Source organism: Sus scrofa, chromosome X (assembly GCF_054392235.1).
Source record: "Sus scrofa isolate SSC_HxYL_T2T_F1_AM1 chromosome X, Sscrofa_HxYL_maternal_Yorkshire_Landrace_v2.0, whole genome shotgun sequence".
Taxonomy (NCBI): Eukaryota; Metazoa; Chordata; class Mammalia; order Artiodactyla; family Suidae; genus Sus; species Sus scrofa.
Genome location: NC_139401.1, coordinates 7,185,141 through 7,205,681, shown reverse-complemented (window position 1 = coordinate 7,205,681; position 20,541 = coordinate 7,185,141). Strand labels below are relative to the sequence as shown.

Below are 20,541 nucleotides of genomic sequence, written 5' to 3'. Positions count from 1 at the left end.
TCAAGTTTTTAAAAATCACATCGCAGTTCGATTTTTTGCATACATAACATAAACCGTATGTGCATGTCTACAAATAATACACATACACACAGCTCTTCCTCTCATGATCCCTAAAACCTTCATGCTTTGAGGTTCTTCAGTTTCCCTTTGCTGTACCATTTACGATGTCAGTTTCCTCTTACTGTAACGTGCTGGGTATCACAATGCCTTGCTCACATTCTGAGTTCATACTGAATGATTGCTTCAGGACAGCTGGCGGATAGAGAGCTGAAGGGCCCCAGTGGACCCCAAGCCTACCCCAAGCTTGGTGTTTCCAAAAGCATGTTGGGGGTGGGAGGGTGTGTGGGGGCACAGCTCCGACGTAATGGGATATGAGCAGATATTGCTTTCCTGTTAAAGCGTGTGCGTGGTGTGTTTGGGAAATGCTAGGTTTAAAAAAGAAATGAGAAAAGCATCCTTGACCTCTGGTACAAAAGGTTTCAGGCAGACAGGTTGCCTGTGGATTTTGGAAGGATGGTGTTCGGGGCACTGCTTTGTCCAGGCTTGTGGCATCTTGGGGAGGGAGAGGCGGCAGCCAGCAGCCGGATTTCGGCTCCTCCAAACCGTTTGGTTCACCGTGGTGTGTTTGGTCAGGCCACACAAGAGTGAGGGAGGAGGTGAACAGCTGAAAACCTGCCTCTCCGGCCTGGCTGGCTGAAGAGCTGCTCAAATAAATAAGGTCACTGTTGGACAATGCTATTCTCGGTTTACATTCTCATGGCTTAGGAAAAAGATCCAATAAAAATGTTTCCTCTAGTTTATGTTTTAGATCTTTCTTTGTCCTTTTCTCTTACAGTTTTTTGCTGGTGATTTCCACAATAGATAGATAGATACAGATACATAGAGACAGATAGGGATATATAGAGACTGGGAGTTCCCATCGTGGCACAGTGAAAAGGACTCCGACTAGGAACCATGAGGTTGCGGGTTCGATCCCTGGCCTTGCTCAGTTGGGTGAAGGATCCAGCATTGCCATGAGCAGTGGGGTAGATCCCAGATGTGGCTCGGATCTGGCGTTGCTGTGGCTGTGGCGTAGGCTGACAGCTACAGCTCTGATTTGACCCCTAGCCTGGGAACCTCCATATGCTGCAGGTGTGGCCCTAAAAAGCAAAGCAAAACAAAATAAAACAAAACAAAACAGGAGTTCCCGTCGTGGCGCAGTGGTTAACGAATCCGACTAGGAACCATGAGGTTGCAGGTTCGGTCCCTGCCCTTGCTCAGTGGGTTAACGATCCGGCGTTGCTGTGAGCTGTGGTGTAGGTTGCAGACGCGGCTCGGATCCCGCGTTGCTGTGGCTCTGGCGTAGGCCGGTGACTACAGCTCCGATTCGACCCCTAGCCTGGGAACCTCCATATGCCGCGGGAGCGGCCCAAGAAATAGCAACAACAGCAACAACAACATCAACAACAACAACAGACAAAAAGACAAAAAGAGACAAAAAAAAAAAACAAAACAAAACAAAACAGGAGAAGAATATAAAAACAGACAGTTCCACCTGTAGGTCCTTTGCAGGAAGCAAGATGCAACCCTCCCTGTGCCTCCTCTGCTGTGTGACCTGGGACAACAGACTTTGCCTCTCTGGAGCTCCAGCTCCCCATTGATATAACAAGGATAATTACACCGACTGCATCTCTCATGGGGAGAATGAACTAAGCCATCCTTTCAAAAGATGAGCCGGAGCTCCCATCATGGCTCAGTGGTTAACGAATCTGACTAGGAACCATGAGGTTACGGGTTCCATCCCTGACCTCGCTCAGTGGATTCATGATCCGGCATTGCAGTGAGCTGTGCTGTAAGTCACAGACGCGGCTGGGATCTGGCATTGCTGTGGCTCTGTGGTAGGCCAGTGGCTACAGCTCCGATTAGACCCCTAGCCTGGGAACCTCCACATGCTGCAGGTGCGGCCCTAGAAAAGACAAAAAGACAAAAACAAAAAACAAAACCCCCAAAAAACCAAAAGAGGTGAGCCTGCTCCAGCTGCAGTGCTTTGAAAGCTAGTGGCCATCAGCCCCGTTGTGGGGAAACAAAAAGCCACTTTGCAGCATGAACTAACTCCCTATCCTCTGTGGGGGGCGGGAAGGGTGTCTCCATTCCTGCCTTGAGCAGATGTTTCTGAGACCCCACGTGCAGATAAGAAGCCACGTGCCTCCACGCCTTTCCCTTGAGCCAGTGGGCGGAGTCACGTGAAGGATCACCTGCCCGGGGTGAGGCTGCGCATAGACTCCGCCCCCCCCCCCCCCCCCCCGCCCCCGGGACTGAGATGCGGCCCCGGGACCGAGATGCTGTGCGCAGCACGGCGCAGCCCTCCTGCGCAAGTCCCGGAAAGAGAAGAAAGGCACGTAGACGCCGACAACCCAAGGCACATTCTCTGTGGGTCCCACCACCCCTGACAGGTCCTGGACAAGAGGATCTATGCCAGAGGACTTAGCCAGAGCAGAAATCAGGAGGGGAAGAAGAGAGGGAGGCAGGGAAGGAGTGGGGTGGGGGGGGGCAGGAGAATTCATTATGCAATGACCAGTCCTAGCAGGCTGGGGGTGGGGCGGGGGGGGAAGGGCGCATGCGCTTTGAGCCCCTCCCTCGGGCATCCAGGGACACACGCGGTTGCGCAAAGGGCCCGAGTGGGAATTCTGAACGCACTAGTGTTCCACCAGGCCCCTCAACTCCCCCCATGTCTTGAGTGTTTCGCCACTGTACCTACACGCAACCTTACACAGTGCTGTGTCCTGAGGTGCCAACTTATTGGCATCACCAATCCTGTTCTTCCTCAGCTGTGCACGTTATACAGCTCACGCCCGAGTCTCATCATGAACCCAAACCTGCATTTTAAGGCTTTTGTAGGACTTTCTTGAGGCCCTCTGTCCATTTCTTGAAGGTTGGTTTAAAAAGTGAGATAATGGGGAGTGTGGCTCCCATTGTGGCTCAGTGGTTAGGAATCCGTGTAGTATCCATGAGACGCAGGTTTGAACTCTGGCCTCACTCAGTGGGTTAAGGATCTGGCGTTGCCATGAGCTGTGGTGTGGGCCACAGACCCGGATCGCATCTAGGGGTGCTGTGGCTGTGGTGTAGGCTGGCTGCTGCAGCTCTGATTCATCCCCTAGCCTGGGAATGTCCATGTGCTGCAGGTGCAACCCTAAAAAGCAAAAAAATAAAAATGAAAAAATGAAAAGTGAGATAATAAAAGCGGTACTTATATATTACACATCAACCATACCTTAATAAAAAAATATACATCAAAGTTCTAAATGCACTTCATGCTAATGTGTAACTGCATCTTGCTGAAATCAAATAAGACAATCACGGGCACAGATGTCTGCCACACTCTTCACCTCAAAGACGCGGGGAGCACCTCCCATGACACAGGACCGACCCCCAGAGAGATCACTTGCCAGGGTCCACAGAGCCAGTAAGTGCTAGTAAGGCTTAGTTCCTACATTTTACCTAAGAATCATCATACGTAGAGGTTCTCCTGTGCCCACACATCACAAGCCAGCACCTTTCACACCCCAGCAGGGGGTCCGTGGCCCAGACCCCGTGGCCAGGACCTGGGTGAAATGCAGATGCTGATTCAATGCAGGAGGACAGAGTGGGGCAAGGGCCCAGGTGGTCTGATGCTGCTGGTCCCCTGTCAACCCCCCCGCGAGGAGTAAACGGGTCCTCCCCTGAAGCCAGGTCCTCCAGGGTAAAGGGGATGCAAATAGGGACAAGCCGCCTGCAAACCGACCCGGGGCTGCAAGTGCAGCCATCTGCATCAGGCCCCCCTTCCAGAGCTCCCTGGCCTGGGCTGTGTGGGGGGAAACAGGTGGCAGGAGGGAACCACAACCTGGGGGGGGCCCCTCTCCCACTCCAGCTGCCTAGGGGAGCCAGAGCTTTCTGTTTCCCAGCATCATCAGAGAAGATCTCCACTCTCGGATCCATCCTGACCCTGAATGCAACACAGAAGATATAAAAGCCTGTCTCCCTGGGCTGGCGTGAGAGTCAAGGTTTGCAAGCCCCCCCGCCCCCCCAATGACTTTAGCAGAGTACAACCTACAGGCATCTGCCTGCGGTCGGCCCCAGAGGGCACCTGTCCCCTGCCCCACCTACCACCATCCAAGGACACTAGGCTGGACCCACACCTTGTAGATGGATGCTGGGTGGGGCCTGTACCTCAAGGACATGAAGGGAAGGACAGGGCAGACGCAGGTCATAGCACGTGACCTCAGCAGAGCCACAACCAGAGACAAAGACCCTTCTCCGAGGAGCTGAGTGACCTCGGCAAGTTCCTGTGCTCTTACGCATCTGGGATCTCGGACGAAAGGGTTAATTAGCAGGACACGTAGCTGTGTTTTACAAGCACGGAAGGGCACACAGTCTAAGCAGCAAGGAGCCTGCTTTTGCCAGGAAGATGTAGAAATGAACCGGTGAAAGGGTTTAACTCTACAGGGAGTATGTTCTTTTATTTGTTTACTTATTTATATTTTTATATTTTATAAATATAAAATATAAATATTTTATATTTATTTAAATATTATATCTTTTGCTTTTTAGGGCCGCACCCACAGCATATGGAAGTTCCCAGGCTTGGGGTCGAATGGGAGCTCCAGCTACCATCCTATGCCACAGCCACAGCAGCGCGGGATCCGAACCTCATCTGCGACCAACACAGCAGCTCACCACAACACGGGATCCTTAAGCCACTGAGCGAGGCCAGGGATTAAACCCACGTCCTCATGGATCTTAGTCTCACTGTGTTACCGCTGAGCCACAATGGGAACGCGTGTGTGTGTGTGTGTGTGTGTGTGTGTGTGTGTGTGTTTTAATCCTTCTTGAATCCAAGCGCTTCTAGTGGGGTTGTGAATTCTTGGGCGTCAAGGGACACTGGAAAAGTGACTGCATATACAGGACAGAAGCTCTGAGTATTTCCCCTGCTTTCCTCTTTCACTTGGCTATTGGAGTGACATCTATACACAGAATTCCATGTGCATGTGTGTACATGTAGGCAGACAGACATATAGATAGATAATAAAAATGATAAAGATGATAGGGATAGAAATAAAGATAGATGACAGAGAAAGGCAGACACAGATAGATGTAGAGACAGGAGGTGGTACTTGCCTCTAGTTGGGGGAGACGGCGGGGGTGGGGGTGGGGGGCGCTGCTAAACATCCCACAACACACAGCACTCTCCCTACACAGAGTGACTGTTAGTTTGCCAGCGCTGCCATAACAAAGGACCTTAGGCTAATGGCTTAAGCAACAGAAACTTACTCCCTCCCAGCGAGGGAGGTGGGACATCCAAGATCCAGGTGTCTGCACGGTGGGGTCTCCTGAAGCCTCTCTCCTTTCTTTTTTTAATTACAAGAAATTAAAAAAAAAAAATTTGGCTGCATTCATGGCGTGCAGAAATTCTGGGGCCAGGGATCAAACCTGTGCCACGGTAGTGACCTGAGCCATAGCAGTGACAACACGGGATCTTCAACCCACGGAGCCACCACGGAATTCCCTGAGGCCTCTCTCCTGGGCATACGGACAGCCGTCTGTCTCCTCCCCGTGCCCTCACGTGGTTCTTCCTGTGTGTGTCTGTCTGTGTCCCGATCTCCTCTTCTTCTAAGGACCCCAGTCCTGTGGCCTCAGGACCCACCCTAGTGACCTCATTGTACCTCTGTCCCCTCTTTAAAGACCCCGTCTCCAAATACAGCCCTGTTCTGAGGTCCTGGAAACTGCCTAGGACTTTGACATTGAATGGTGGAGGACACACTTCAACCCTTAACAACCCTCCTGCCCCAAATATAACCAGGGCCGAGGGGAAAACCCTGAGGGGTTCTGTAGGTTCTAAAGCTTCAATTCAGTTCTACTTTCTTCCCGTCCATTCCTATCTGCTAAGTCCCGTCGGGGGGTGTCACCTGCAAAGGCTCCTAGACCAGCCTGCTGTTCCGCCCTAAAGCCCACATGGGACACCCTGTCTGAGAGGGAACATCAGTTCTCAGAGACCATGACCCCAGAACTCTGCAGGATAACCTACCTTTCCAGTCCTGAAGGGCACATCTAGAGGGCTATTTACAAGGCCATCTGCTTCCATCACTGTCCCTGACCCCACAGTGCCCCTGCTTTAAATGCCAGGGGCAGTGGATCCATGCCTGTTACCCTTTCTCTTCCTTACTGAGACTGTGGGCTCCATCATATTCTAACTGCACCTTAGGACAGGTGGCAGCTGAGCAAGACTGGCAAAGGGTTCCCCTGAGCCTGTGGGGGAAAGCTCCCCAGGATGCAAGGCTTTTAGTGCAAAACTGGTAAAGCTGTGGACATACCAGGGTGACCCAGTCTCTCTGTGTAGGGCAGATGTTACGTCAAGGGCGTGGGTTATCAATTTTTTAAAGAACCGAATGGAGAAAGAAAAGATAGCATTCTAGGATGCCCTGAATGTTTGCATCCTCCTAAAATACACGGGTTGAAGCCTAACCCCAGGGAGATGGCATTTGGAGGTGGGGTCTTGGGGATTACGTTTCTGAGTTCTCCTACACCAAGAAGCAATTCTCTGACTCCAGCTGGGTGTCCTGCAGTTCCAGTCAACTCTGACCTATCTGCCCTGAGAGCGTGTGAGACCCCACAGGGTGAGGGCTTCCATCCCACCAGACTGCCCGCCACCCACCACCCCACCACCTTCAGACATCAATCAAAAATCCTGGGCGTCGCCTGTGCTCCTGACCCACCAGTTTTAGACTGGAGCTTCCTCCAATCCCTTCCTTGGGTTTGATTAATTGGCTAGAGTGGCTCAGAGAGCTCGGGAAAACAGCCTACTTACTGTTTACAGGTTGATTATAGAAAGGATATGACTCCAAGGCAGCCAGAGGGAAGAGATGCAGAGGGCAAGGCCTCGAAGCTTCCACGCCCTTTCCAGAACATTAGCTTCTCAGCACCTCCACCTGTTCACCAACCCAGCAGCTCCATACCTTGTGTTTTGGGGGTTTTATGGAGGCTTCATTCCAGGGGCATATGGATTATATCATTGGTCACGGGTGATGGATTCAACCTCCAGCCTTCTCCTTTCCTGGAGGATGGGCGCAGACTGGAACCTTCTAACCCTCTGGTTCCCCTGGCAGCCCGTCCCAACAGTGGAGTGCATTGCAAAAATCACCATAACAAAAGGCGTCTTAATCTCTTTCACCACTTAGGAAATTCCAAGGGTTTTAGGCGCTGCCTGAAACAACAAGGACCAAATATGCATTTCTTACAACTCCCAGGGAAGTCATTAGGTTTAGAGGAGGTCGGAGGGGGAGTCCCCCTATGATGGGATTGGTGCCCCTATAAGAATAGACACCAGACCTCCACCCCCACCTCCCCACCCCACGCGAGGACACAGAGAGCAGGCAGGTGTCCAAGAGCCAAGAAGCAGGCTTTCTTCAGGAACTGAAATCCGCCAGCACTGCGATCTGGGACCTCCAGCCTCCAGAACCGTGAGCGGTAAATGTCTATTTTGTTAGAGCAGCCTAAGGAGACTAATACAGTCTCCTGGTGAGTGTCTCCCATCTGCAAGGTCCAAAACCAATTATGAATCTCCGAAATTGACAGATCACTACCCTCAGAACTTACTGAAGAGGTCCTGCCTGCTTATGTTTTTATGACTGCATGCTGTTTAGTTTCATCTTATTCAATAGAAAGATATACATATAGACACTATGTATACGCATGCATATACCTACACCTTATGGGTGGATGGACATATATATATATATATATGGACACATATATGCTTTATGTGTACGTATAACCATCTGTATGTAATACATACTATACCTGAAGGTTACGTCATATATATGGATACACAGTATCAAAGTTCTACCCAAGACAGCAGTACTTCGGCACCTGCCCTCTATCCCCTGCACCATAAGGTTTCAAACTGTTCCCAAGTGACCTCTCCAGCTGCAGGACCAGTGAGCATGGAATGCCTGCAACCCCAGAAACCATCCTGGCATCTCCCAGCTCACTGCCAACTCTTGCTGGTTCTGCCAGCATCCCTAAATGTTCCTCAGTTCTGCAATCAACACAGCCCAGCTTTCAGACCCAGCCCAGGCAGCTGTGGGGCTTGGCACATGTAACCTGCAGGACCAGCATCACCCACTCACCTCCATGCTTCCGGGACCAGGTTAGACGGAGTCAGGGAAGGAAGTGAGGGCTGCAGAGGGTAAACTGCAGGGCCGGGACAGGGAGCCAAAATTATCCAAAGATAATTTTGGCTCCCTGAAGCTTTCCAAACACAACACACAAAGCAAACACAGAGATGGAAGACCCAAGATAGCAACAGGAGTAAGCTGAAATCAGTTAGGACTATAGAGATAGTGGCATGAGCACACACACACACACCCCTACACACACGTTACAATAAATGGCAAGTGTAAGTTTATACATTGTGTGGGAAAGGGTCATTTTTTTATTTGTGCCATCGGTGGTCAATTTTTTTTTTGTCTTTTTTTCATTTTTGGGTCCACACCTGTGGTGTTCCCAGGCTAGGGGTCAAATAGGAGCTGCAGCTGCTGGCCTGCACCACAACCACAGAAATACCAGATCCGAACTGTGTCTGTGACCTACACCACAGCTCCTGGCAACACCAGATTCTTTACCCACTGAGCAAAGCCAGGGATCAAACCCACATCCTCATGGACACTAGCCAGGGTTCGTTTCATTACCACTGAGCCACGATGGGAATTCTGTGAATGTGCTTTTGACACCATGCGAGTACAGTTTACTGGATCATCTCTGCCTACATTTTTTTTTTTTTTTTTTTGCTGTTTCTTGGGCTGCTCCTGCGGCATATGGAAGTCCCCAGGCTAGGGGTCGAATCGGAGCTGTGGCCGCCAGCCTACGCCAGAGCCACAGCAACGCAGGATCCAAGCTGCGTCTGCAACCTACACCATAGCTCATGGCAACGCTGGATCGTTAACCCACTGAGCAAGGGCAGGGACCGAACCCGCAACCTCATGGTTCCTAGTCGGATTCGTTAACCACTGCGCCACGACGGGAACTCCTCTGTCTACATTTTAAAGTGGTCAGGAAAAGTAAGCCATTGTCCCACCAGGAAAACACACCTTTCCAAAAATCAAGTGTGATCCGTGGAAGAAATTCCATCATCCCTGTGCAAGGGATGTTTCTGAAGAGTATGGAAAATAAGACTTAAAAAAACATGATTGGAGCCATGTTTTCATGTCTCATGGGTGAAGTTCCCCATTGCATCTCTTCTGCACCTGCCATGCGGTTTTGCCAGTTCAGCCGCGGTGAAGGGGATCACGCTGTCAGCACCTCGGTTCCTGTACATAGACAAACTGCCTTCTCTGTCCAGGAATGCCCAGTGGCCAAAACAGGGCAAGGGGGACCCTCTCCAGGTATCTCTGTCCCAGGACGTCTGACGTCTTCATCACCTGCATCTATGTTATTTGTTTATTTTTGCAGCAAATCTTGAGGAAGCTTCAAAACCCAGGCAATTCCCGAAGCTCCTTCTAAGGAGCTGAGTCTCCTTGACCCAGAGATAGCCAATAGCTTCTGCATCTGTCCTGCAGGTTCAAATTCTTAGCCCAGGCATGGGAGTTTTTTTTTCCCTTATAAAAACATTCCTTTTATTTAAAGAATCATCAGAAGTTCCTGCTGTGGCACAGCCACTTAAAGATCTGGCCTTGTCTCTGGTGCAGGTTCGACTCCGGCCCAGGGAATTTCCATATGTCGTGGGGGCGGCCGAAAAAGAAAAAAAAAGAATTAAGAGATGCAGTACTGTCATAATGTTATAATGCAGTACTGTTATAATATTTTTCTCAAAATAACTCTCTCCTTTGTGTGTCTATTTGCTTCCAAGAATGGCAAGCACATTTTTTTTTTCCAAAACTGGTAAAAAAAGAAATCAGAGCAAGCAAAGACAGATGAGCCATACAAAAAAAAAGGAGCGATGCATTTTAGAAAATCTCTCTCTTTCTCTCTCTCTTTTTTTTTTTTTTTTTTTGCTTTTTAGGGCTGCACGAATGGCAATTATGGAATTTCCCAGGCTAGGGGTCGAATCAGAGCTGCAGCTGCCAGCCTACAACACAGCCACAGCAACTCAGGATCCAAGCCACATCTGTGAACTACAGCACAGCTCACAGCAACACCGGATCCTTAACCCACTGATTGAGGCTAGGGATCGAGCCTGTGTCCTTATGGATGCTAGTCAGATTTATTTCCATTGAACCCCAAGGGGAACTCCCGAGGAGCAAGAATTCTAAAGGTTCTGGTAGGTGAGCATGGGCATGCAGCAGGTGCCCAATATTTGTGGAATACATCTGTTACCAGCTGCATTGTGTCTCCCTCAAAAAAGAATTAAGTTGGAGTCCTAACCCCCAGGACCTCAGCGTGCAACCTTACTTGAAGATATGACCTTTAGTATGTAATTAACTTAGAATGTGGTCATGCTGGGTGGCCATCCTCTGTGACTGGTCTCCTTATAAAAAGGGGATTTTTTTTTTTTTTAATCTTTTTAGGGCTGCACTTGCAGTATATGGAGGTTGCCAGGCTAGGGGTTGAATCGGAGCTGTAGCTGCCAGCCTACACCACAGCCACAGCAATGCAGGATCTTAGCCGTGTCTGTGACTGTCACCACAGCTCATGGCAATGTCGGATTCTTAACCCACTGAGCAAGGCCAGGGATGGAACCTGCGACCTCATGGATGCTAGTCAGATTTGTTCCTGCTGAGCCATGATGGGACCTCCATAAAAAGGGGAAATTTGGACGCAGAAACAGATGCATAGAGAGAGGATGAGACGGGAAGACAGAGGGGGAGGACAGCTATGTACAAGCCGAGGAGAGAATATTCTGGAAGCCATCCTTTCCTCCCAGGTCCCAGAAAGCATTCACACTGCTGACACCCTGATCTCAGACTTTGGCCTCCAGAAGCGGGAGACCACATTCCTGGTGGAGTCTACCCAGGGTGTGGTACTGTGATACAGTCACCTAGCAGGTAGGGTTGATGAACTGCCTTGTCTGTCTTCAAACCTGGGAAGGTCTCTTACAGCTGCAGCTCTACAAAGACATAACCAATTAACTGAGCATATGTTGTCCTATTCGGCAGTTCTGAGAATTTGACACATCCTGCGTCATTTAACACCCCATTTTAAGCAGGAGGAATCACAGGCACAGAGGTTTACTGCTTATCGTTGCTACACCTGCTGAACCCAGGTGTCTCCCAGGGTGGCTTACACACTTCCGCAGAAATACAACCCTCACATTTTAAAGTCTCTGGAGCGTTCTTATTTCTCCTTCTGGAAAGGTCCTATCTTTATGTTTAAACACGCATACGCGATGTCAACGAACACTAAATGGAAACGGGGGAGGGGGGGGAAGGTATTTCTGAAAATGGCAAAAAAACAAACAAACCCCTCACCCCCCAAAAAACCCCCCAACAACCCGGGGTATGCTCTTCAGGTTGCCATCAGAAAATCTGGAAAAAAAAAGAAATCAGAGCAAGCAGAGACAGATGAGCCATACAAGAAAAAAGGAGCGATGCATTTTAGAAAATCCTATTATTTGGACCCTTTCGGGTCAGATTTCGGCTAGGAGGTCTCTCTGGGGGAATGTACCAGCCAGGATGCCCAGGGGAAACAGACTTGAAGGCTGCGGACCCGCCCACCACTATGCGTGTGCCCTGCGAGTGCTGGAGGGGAACCTGGCGGGCAAAAACAAAAGAGAAACTTGCTGAGACTGGCGCACCAGGCTGGGACTTAGCCTCATAACTATGGCCACTTGGCTGCTCATTTACTTGATGGCTCTCAGGGATGCCAACCCCTCATCCCAACAACCCCAGGCATCGTCGTGCCTCCTCGCTCTCCCTCCCCACTCCTTTTCAAATTTAAGCTATGCATTTGCCTGCAGACTAGGAACTCGGCTCTGCTCAGCCCCTGGACCGAGCATCCCAGCCTGCTGACAGCTGCGAAGTGAATGGGGGTGGAGGCAGGCAAATCTGTCCCGCGCGCCCGTGCTACGTCTCAGCCCAGAGACGACGGCAGAGCGGACTGTCCCAGGCGCGCGTGCGCCGGACACCCCGGCGAGATCCAGGGCGCCCGGGCGCGAGAGCGGATCCGGGCGCGCATTCCCGGAGCGCAAGAGGAGACCAGAGGTGCGCATGCGCAGGGAGGCTGCGGCTCAAGGCGCGCGATTTTTGAGGGGCCGCGCGAGGCGGCTCCGGGCGCGCGTGCGCAGAGCGGCTCGGGGCGCGCTGGGCTGCCCAGAACGCGCGTGCGCGGGAGCGGCTCGGGGCGCGAGTGCACGGACGCCCGGGGCCGAGCGTGCGCAGAAAGGTTCGAGGTGCGCGGCGAGGCCCGGAGCGCGCGTGCGCGGGCCGGCGCGCGCGTCTCCTCCCCCGCCCCCACCTGGCTGAGACGGCGGCACAATGGCGGCGCCCGTGGCCCCTCCACGTCCCGTCACCCACCTGCTCTTTGACATGGACGGCCTCCTGCTGGGTGGGTAGCCTGCGGCCGCTTCCCGCGAGGGCTGTCCGGGGAAGCAGACGGGGCGGGGGGAGCAGACCCTCAGGGCCGGGGGCCGCGGCGGGGCCGTGTGCGGGACCCCCGGGCCAGCGGCGGAAGCGCCATGGCCACGCCAGGCCTCCCGCGCGCGGGTCTGCGGCGTCGACGGTGCCCGAGGCACTTACTTCCGGCGGCCGCGCCGCGCGTGGGGGACGGAATGCGTGGGGGCGGCGCTCGGTGCTCGGGGACCACCGCGCGGACGGGAGCTTTCCCTCCGGCTTCGGGGGGTCGCGGGCCTCAGTTTCCCCGTCTGTACCCTGGGCGCCGGCCTGCCCCGAGGTGCACGCACCTTGCACGTAGCATCCTACAGGGCATGGTCCTCCACCCGCCGATTTGGGGGCATCTGCCAACGTCCGGAGGCGTTTGGGGTGACCTGGCTAGAGGGTACGAGTTACTGGCATCCGGAGGGTAGCGGCCGGGGATGCTGCTGAACCTCCCTCAGTGCACAGGACCGCCCCACGCCGTCACTGGCAATGGTCCGAACCCAAATATCTGGTGCAGAGGTGGTGGAGGAGCCCTGCTAAGCGGGCTGGCTGGTCCTGGGACATCACCTGGGAATCGCTTTGCAGTGGGCAGAGCCCGGGTCCCCACCCGACAGCTGCCCAATCAGAATTTGCATTTTCGCCCAAGTGCCGGAAAGTTTGAGATGCACAGCATGCCATGGATTTGAGCGGCTAACAATCCCGTGTGCGCTGAACACTCTTATGGTCCATGATGGTAGGCACGAGCTTGACCAACCTAGACGAATTCCACTAGAATTCAAAGAAAACTTTGTGTTTATAACTCAAGAGAGAAGTGCCCTGAGCGTTGCCTACAGCCCAGACATTTGTTTTATAACGCTCTAAAGTGTTATACTGTTAGGAAACGTCTTCTGACCTCATAGTCTCTGGAAGGTTTCAAAGGACTGTAAAAAATGCCTGCGTGCCTGGTGTGGACGGCTGACCTGATGGAGGTGTGCCTAAGTTAGTGCTTCATCTCGTAAAATTCTGCCTAGTGGGAGGAAATATTTGCTTTGACTAATTAAAAACAAAACTGGACGGAACTCAGAGAGGTAAAGTTATTTGCCCAGGGTTGCACAGCTAATGAGGAACAGCTGAGAAATGATTCCAGCTCCATCCCATCCTACGTATAAGTGATGTTATGCTCATCTAACAGGGGGGTTGTGACCTTGTCTCCATGATCATAGTGCTTAGTGGCTCCCTAGTAATGAGACTGATTTTTTTTTTTAAAGACACACACACACAAAAGCCTCTTCTTTTTATGGACCCAGAGATATACATGAATGAATTCCTAGGGGGGCCAAATAAACTCCCGTGGAGGTTATTAATTGGATGGAACAGTGTATGCAGCTACTACATCCGAAATGACTCAATTTCAAAGAGCTTCTGGGATTCCTAAGTATAGTTGGTAGGCATGAGCTTTCCTGCTCAGGTGGTCAAGTTAGATTGTCAAATAAATTCCTTACCCACTAATGAAAGATCCAGAGAACATGTGCGTGTCTCATGAATTTTAATGCAAACTGAGATGTCTCATTAAAATGGAATTTATTAAACTTCTGCACGAGCTTGTTGCCTCCTTCCCCTGGAGAGTCACCCTTCCTCGTTCCCTGGAGCCATGAATGTGACTGCCTGGACCTGCAGGGGCTGTTATCAGCTTGGCTCTCCTCCTTTTGCTAGTTCAGGCAGGCGTCATAGTTTATCACACATGGATCTGGCTGTTACCCCATCTTCTGAACCAGTCAGAGAAACAAAAAATGCGTGGCCTGTGAAGGGAAAAGATAGGACATGGCTCTTTTTCCCTCTTTTTGTCCTGACTCTTGGAAGTGGTAAGACTTTGCAGAACTTTATCAGAAATCCCCCTTTGCTCATGTGATTATTTTGCAAACTATCTGGCATTCCAGGGCCGCTTTCGAAAATGTACGACTTTACCTGACCTAATCTACCTCATGATACCTGCTCTAGTTCATAAGTTCTGGCTTCAGGGCGTCTGTCATTGGCATAACAGTACACCCTCAGTTCATAATGAGTTCTCTTTTGGTCGGCCTGCCTTTCAGAATTTTGACTGCTTTTCCCCAGGACATCTACTCCTTAGTGTAGTCCCACCACTGGCATTCTCGTGGAAGTGAAACAAACCAGAGTTTCGTGGGGTGTTCTCGTGGAAGGGTGAAGCTTGTTTGACAGAGGAGAACGAGGAAGTCAGTGGAGACTTTTGTGCAGAAATGTTCCCAGGAGCCCCAGAGTACTTTCTAGTGCTTTCGAAGTGTTCGATGCTGTTATCCTTTCAACCAGAAAAGACTCTTTGGAATTCTGCTTTTGTTGACGCAGGTATGAGCTAGGTATGCCGTTTTCGAGACAGGAATAGAGGACTGAGATGATTGATGAACAAGGCTAAGAATGTGAAGGAAGAAGAAGATAAGCATTAAGCAGTATCTCCGCTCTTCAGTAGGGAGGATTATCTAGTCCCTGAAATAACGGAAGTTAGGAGCAGAAGAGGTAAGACCGTTTCCTCTAAGAGACAGCACAGTTGGTGGCTCAGAGCCGTGCAGTCAGATAGAGGTCGGACCATGTACCGTTTTCTTGTAGCACATTAGAAAAGCAAAAAGACACAGAGGGAATGGAATTGAATGGTGCTGGTTTTCTAGCCCAACAGCATCCAAAATATTGTTCGTCAACACATCATCAATAGAAAAATTGTTGAGATTTGCATTCGTTTTTGTCACCTAACCTTTGAAATCTGTTATTGACACTTAGAGCGCACCTCCGCTTGAACTAGCCACGTTTTAGGGGTTTAGTAGCCCCATTTGGCCAAGCCTGCCATGTTGGACAAGCCAAGTAAGCAACTCATTGCTGTCTGCTGTTGATAATGGGGCCAGGTGGAGGGTGGATGTTGAAAATATTCAGAATGAGGAATTCTGGTAAATAGAAAATGGGGTATACATAAAATATGTTTTCTGGGAGTCTGATACACTCATTAAATCCTTAAAATATCAGCCCACACAAGTAAGAAGCTTATTTTCAAATTCTTAAAGAATCAGAAAAATTCTGAGACGATAGCTCTGTGAGGGGAACACCAGTGTTGGCATGTTGATTCTCATTTCCCTTGTCTCCACACAGGCACACAGATGGCGGGGTTTTAACGGGTGACACCTGGCTTCTGTCTCACCTTCTTATAGAGGAATGCGCGTCCCTTTTTTTTTTTTTTTAATGATTTTTATTTTTTCCATTATAGTTGGATTATGGTGTTTTTACTTTCTTTTTTTTTTTTTTTTTGTTTTGCTTTTTAGGGCCACTCCCATGGCATATGGAGGGTCCCAGGTTGGGGTTGAATCAGAACTGTAGCTGTAGCTGCCAGCCTACACCATGGCTCACGGCAACGTTGGATCCTTAACCCACTAAGCAAGGCCAGCGATCGAACCTGCATCCTCGTGGATGCTAGTCAGATTCCTTAAACCTTGAGCCACGACAGGAACTCTGGTTTACAGTGTTCTGTCAATTTCTACTGTACAGCAGGGTGACCCAGTCTCTCACACACACACACACACACACACACACACACACATTCTTTTTCTCACATCATCCTCCATCATGTTCCATCGCAAGTGACTAGATAGAGTTCCCTGTGCTACACAGCAGGATCTCATGGCTTATCCACGCCGAATGCAGTAGTTTGCATCTATCAACCCCATATTCCCAGTCCATCCCACTCACCCCCCCCTCCGCCTTGGCAACCACAGGTCTGTTCTCCAAGGCCGTGTGTTCCTTTTCTGTGGAGGTAGGACCATTTGAGTTGTATATTTGATTCCAGATGTAAGTGATATCGTATGGTATTTGTCTTTCTCTTTCTGACTTACTTTGCTTAGTATGAGAGTCTTAGTTCCATCCCTGTTGCTGCAGATGGCATGATTTCATTCTTTTTCACAGCTGAGTGGTAATCCATTGTGTATATATACCACATCTTTTTTTTTTCTTTTTTTTTTTGCCTTTTTCTAGGGCCGCATCTGTGGCATATGGAAATTCCCAGGCTAGGGGGTCTAATCGGAGCCATGGCCACTGGCCTACACCAGAGCTGTAGCAACGCGGGATCCAAGCCGCATTTGCGACCTACACCAGAGCTCACGGCAACGCCAGATCCTTAACCCTCTGAGCAAGGCCAGCGATGGAACCCGCAACCTCATGGTTCCTAGGCAGATTCGTTAACCACTGCGCCACGATGGGAACTCCTACCACATCTTCTTGATGTCCTGTCCTATATACCTGTTCATCTCCATAGCTTCCTACTTGTCAAGTAGTTCTGTGTGAGACTGTTCACAAGTGCCTGTTTCTCCATCTGCACGGGGCCCTGGGTACACCATAAGCTCTGGGCAGAGGGAGTTAGGACCTGTGTGGTACTCTTGGACTTCAGGGAGTCACCAGTTGACTAAACCAGTTCACAGCCCTGCCCAGCCTGTGTCAGAATTCCCCTCCCACCCTGTCAGGCTCTTGTTCACCTCATCTAGGCTTCTTTCCTCCCCTTCCTTCCTCCCTTCCTCCCTCCCCTCTGCTCCTCGTGCCTTCTCTTTTCTTGCCACCCCATGGCACATGGATTTCCCATGCCAGGGATCAGATCCAAGCCACGGTTGCAACCTATGCTGCAGCTGCAGCAACGCCAGATCCTTTGACCCACCGTGCAGGGCCAGGGATGGAACCTGCGTCCTGGCGTTGCAGAGGCACTGCCAGTCCCGTTGCACCAAGCAGGAACTCCTAGGCTAGACTGCTTTAGACCCTGGAACACGCACAAAGCTGATGACAGAAATAGAATTTTCCTGTGTGGTAACAGCACACATGGCCTAGATTAATTTTCGGAGGAGCCTGCGTTGATTTGATTTGATCCCTCGTGACACGTATGAGGTTTAAAAGTGGGGACGATGAGCTTTTCCGTGTCCATTGCTTCTTGTCTCCTATGTGACCCAGTCCAGACATTCCCCAAGAGTCCTGGCGCTTTCTCAGGAAGGTAGAGCAGGACAGAGGATGGTCGCAGGTGCCTTGGGAGCTGGTCTTGTCTGCCCTTGGATCAATGAGAGCCTCCCTCTTGTTGTCTGGGTGGGGTCTCCCTGTGGATGGGGGCAACGCTCTGGTACTTTCTATCTCTTCCCTGCCCGGGACCTAATGGCACACACTCAGGTTTGATGTCACCTTGCTGGGTGACGTGTAGGCTCCTTCCACCTGTGCACAGGAGTTGGCCGACATTCAGAGGCCGGTCAGAGGCCTTGCTGCTAAGCAGTGCCCGTGCAGAGAAGGGAACCCTGACCTCTGCTTGCTCAGTTTGGAATAAGATGCTGGTAGAGGCCGGGGGAAGGTCAGAACAGAGTGTGTCGGGTGTCAGAGAAAATTCATCAGTAAGAGGAATGTGCTCGCGTGGGAACTGGGGTGGGTAAACTCGGGGCCGTTCGGCTGTGCTTTCCAGCACCCCTGAGCCGCGTCAACCTGAGGTATGTTTCTACAATTAGCGGTGCTTGTCTGCCACGGCTGTTCCATTTCTAGAATCATTGAAGAGGGTGAGATCAAAATTGCAAGGTTCTTGGGGATTCCCATGGTGCCTCAGCCGTAGTGAACCCCACTCGTATCCACATCCATGAGGATGCACTTCAACCCCCTGGCCTTGCTCCTTGGGTTAAGGTTCCAGAATTACCGTGAGCTGTGGCGTAGGTCGCAGACGTGGCCCAGCAAAAACAAACGCAAGACCAAAAACACCCACAGAAGTTCTGCAGATAAAAGGGAGGGGGAGCTTGGTCCAGGTGGCACCATGACTGAGATGGCCTTCAGAGTGCTGTCTCTGCAGGTGTCAAATGCCTCTGCCTTGCCCTCTCCCAGCTTGCTCATCCTCCTCACCGTATGTGTGCATTTGGAATCGTGGCCGTGCCCGCTGGCTGCAACTGGGGAGAGCAGTCCCTGCTTTTTCTCTTGAACTCGTTTTTCCTTTCTTCACCTTGGAAGGCTGTGGATGGGGGATTCTTTGGTCCCTATCATCTTTCTGATTCTTTTTGGCTTTTTCTGATTCTGTTCCTTTTATTTTTCTTTTGTTTTCATTTTTAAATTAAGTTTTTTATTTTAAAATTTTGGCTCTTTAGGGCTGCACTTGGGCATATGGAAGCTCCCAAGCTGGGGGTCGAATCAGAGCTTCCGCTGCCGGTCTACACCACAGCCACAGCCACGCAGGATCCGAGCTGCATATGCAACCTACACCACAGCTCACAGCAGTGCTGGATCCTTCACCCACTGAGCGAGGCCAGGAATGGAACCCGTGTCCTTATGGATACTCGTTCGCTTCGTTACCAAAGAGGCACAGCGGAAACGGCCTATTTTTCTTCTCTTCTTTATTTTTATTTTTATTTTTATTTTACTTTATTTTATTTTTCTTTCCTTTTTAAAAGCTGCTCTAATTTATGGGTTCGCCCGTGTCATTTTCCAGGGGTAGATGGAGATGAAATGCAGTGTTAAGGAGCATAGGAAATACCGCCCCCGAGGACCATCTGCAAAAAACACTCGTTACACAGGTGCCCGGGAGACGTCTCAGGCCTTTGTTTGAGGTGTTTGAAAAGTGGCGGATCCATAGTCTGTAGCTGGTGGAGCAATCGTGTTAGAGAAGAATGGATTATGTTTGAAAATAAAGTTCCCCCTGTCAGGATAGGTGCATATCAGTGCCCCATCATCATAGCACTTGATAGATTAAAAGCGTCACTTAATTGTGTTGAACGGGGAGGGAGCAGCAGGCAGCCCTGGTTTAACAGTACATTTGTTGGTGGTTTAAAATTGCCTGCAGGGTATCTAGGGCGAATTTTCTTGAAAACCTAATATTGGTCACACACATGCCTTTCTGTTCAAGGAACGTTTTCCTGTTGGGCTCTGCGGAGGGGGAGTGCCCTCCCAGGCCCTCCTGACACATCTTTGGGGTGTTTGGCAGGTGCAGTCTCACCTTCCTTTGGGCTCCCCGTCCCTCTCGACCTTTGCTCTGGCGCCCGAGGTCAGTCGCTACGTGTCTGCCTGCAGAGAGGCGCCCACGCTCAGGAGGGTCTCCCTGGCATGCCCTTGCCTGGCTGGCCGTTGCATCAGCGTTGCCTGTGGCCGTGGGCTGGGCTGTGGATGGCCCTTGATGCGCCTCCCTGGGCCTGGAGAGCAGAAGGAGATCCAGGAGGCCACCAGGGCTACTCGAGGCCCAGCAGACCGCCCTTTCTGCATGTAAGAAGAGAGTCCGTGGTCATAGTCGGCACATCTAAGCTTACCTGGGGCCTTGGGGAGGAAAGCCAAGATCTGCACCAGGCTCCCCTCTGTCCCATGCTGTCATCATGTCCTTGACGAGAGCTGGGCACCTCTGCTCTCCAGACCAGCACTGTCCCTCCAGCAGAACTGCCTGCCCTAACGGGCAGGGCAGGTTCTGGATCTGTGCTGCCCATGTCGGGAGCCACGGGGCTGCCCGGGCACATGAAATGCAGCTAGTGTGTCCGAGGATTTGAAATTTGCTTGTTTTTTTTTTTTTTTTTTTTTTTTGTCTTTTGTCTTTTTGTTGTTGTTGTTGTTGCTGTTGTTGCTATTTCTTGGGCCGCTCCCGCGGCATATGGAGGTTCCCAGGCTAGGGGTTGAATCGGAGCTGCAGCCACCAGCCTACGCCAGAGCCACAGCAACGTGGGATCCGAGCCGCATCTGCAACCTACACCACAGCTCACGGCAACGCCGGATCCTTAACCCACTGAGCAAGGGCAGGGACCGAACCCGCAACCTCATGGTTCCTAGTCGGATTCATTAACCACTGCGCCACGACGGGAACTCCTTTTTTTCATTTTCGACTGCCCCGCAGCATATGGAGTTCCCAGACCAGGGATCAGATCCCAGCTGTAGTTGCAACCTGAGCAGCAATGCTGGATCCTTAACCCACTGTGCCGGGCCAGGGATCAAACCTGTGACCCAGCGATCCCAAGACACCGCTGATCCCATTGTGTCACACTGGGAA

The 20,541-nt window shown here is 51.0% G+C and overlaps 2 protein-coding genes across 53 annotated transcripts in view; one reads left to right on the top strand and one right to left on the bottom strand.

Annotated features, from left to right (window-relative positions):
* The window catches only part of LOC146394453 (steryl-sulfatase-like), a 201,537-nt gene extending 188,419 nt beyond the window's left edge, over positions 1–13,118 (bottom strand). For 2 of the 3 annotated variants that reach the window (XR_014834968.1, XM_085007107.1), the window contains exon 1: positions 12,848–13,118. The gene's annotated coding sequence lies outside the window, so the exon portion shown is untranslated. Of the gene's footprint in view, positions 1–12,461 lie in introns of all 3 variants that reach the window. The other variant, XM_085007100.1, reaches the window with a different exon arrangement.
* The window catches only part of LOC100521877 (pseudouridine-5'-phosphatase), a 631,841-nt gene continuing 623,704 nt past the window's right edge, over positions 12,405–20,541 (top strand). For all 50 annotated transcript variants that reach the window (XR_014835030.1, XR_014835028.1, XR_014834991.1 and 47 more), the window contains exon 1: positions 12,405–12,492. Coding sequence is in view for 1 of the 50 variants with exons in the window: in XM_021080519.2 (XP_020936178.1) it covers positions 12,423–12,492 (70 nt within the window). In the remaining 49 variants the exon portion in view is untranslated. The remainder of the gene's footprint in view (positions 12,493–20,541) is intronic.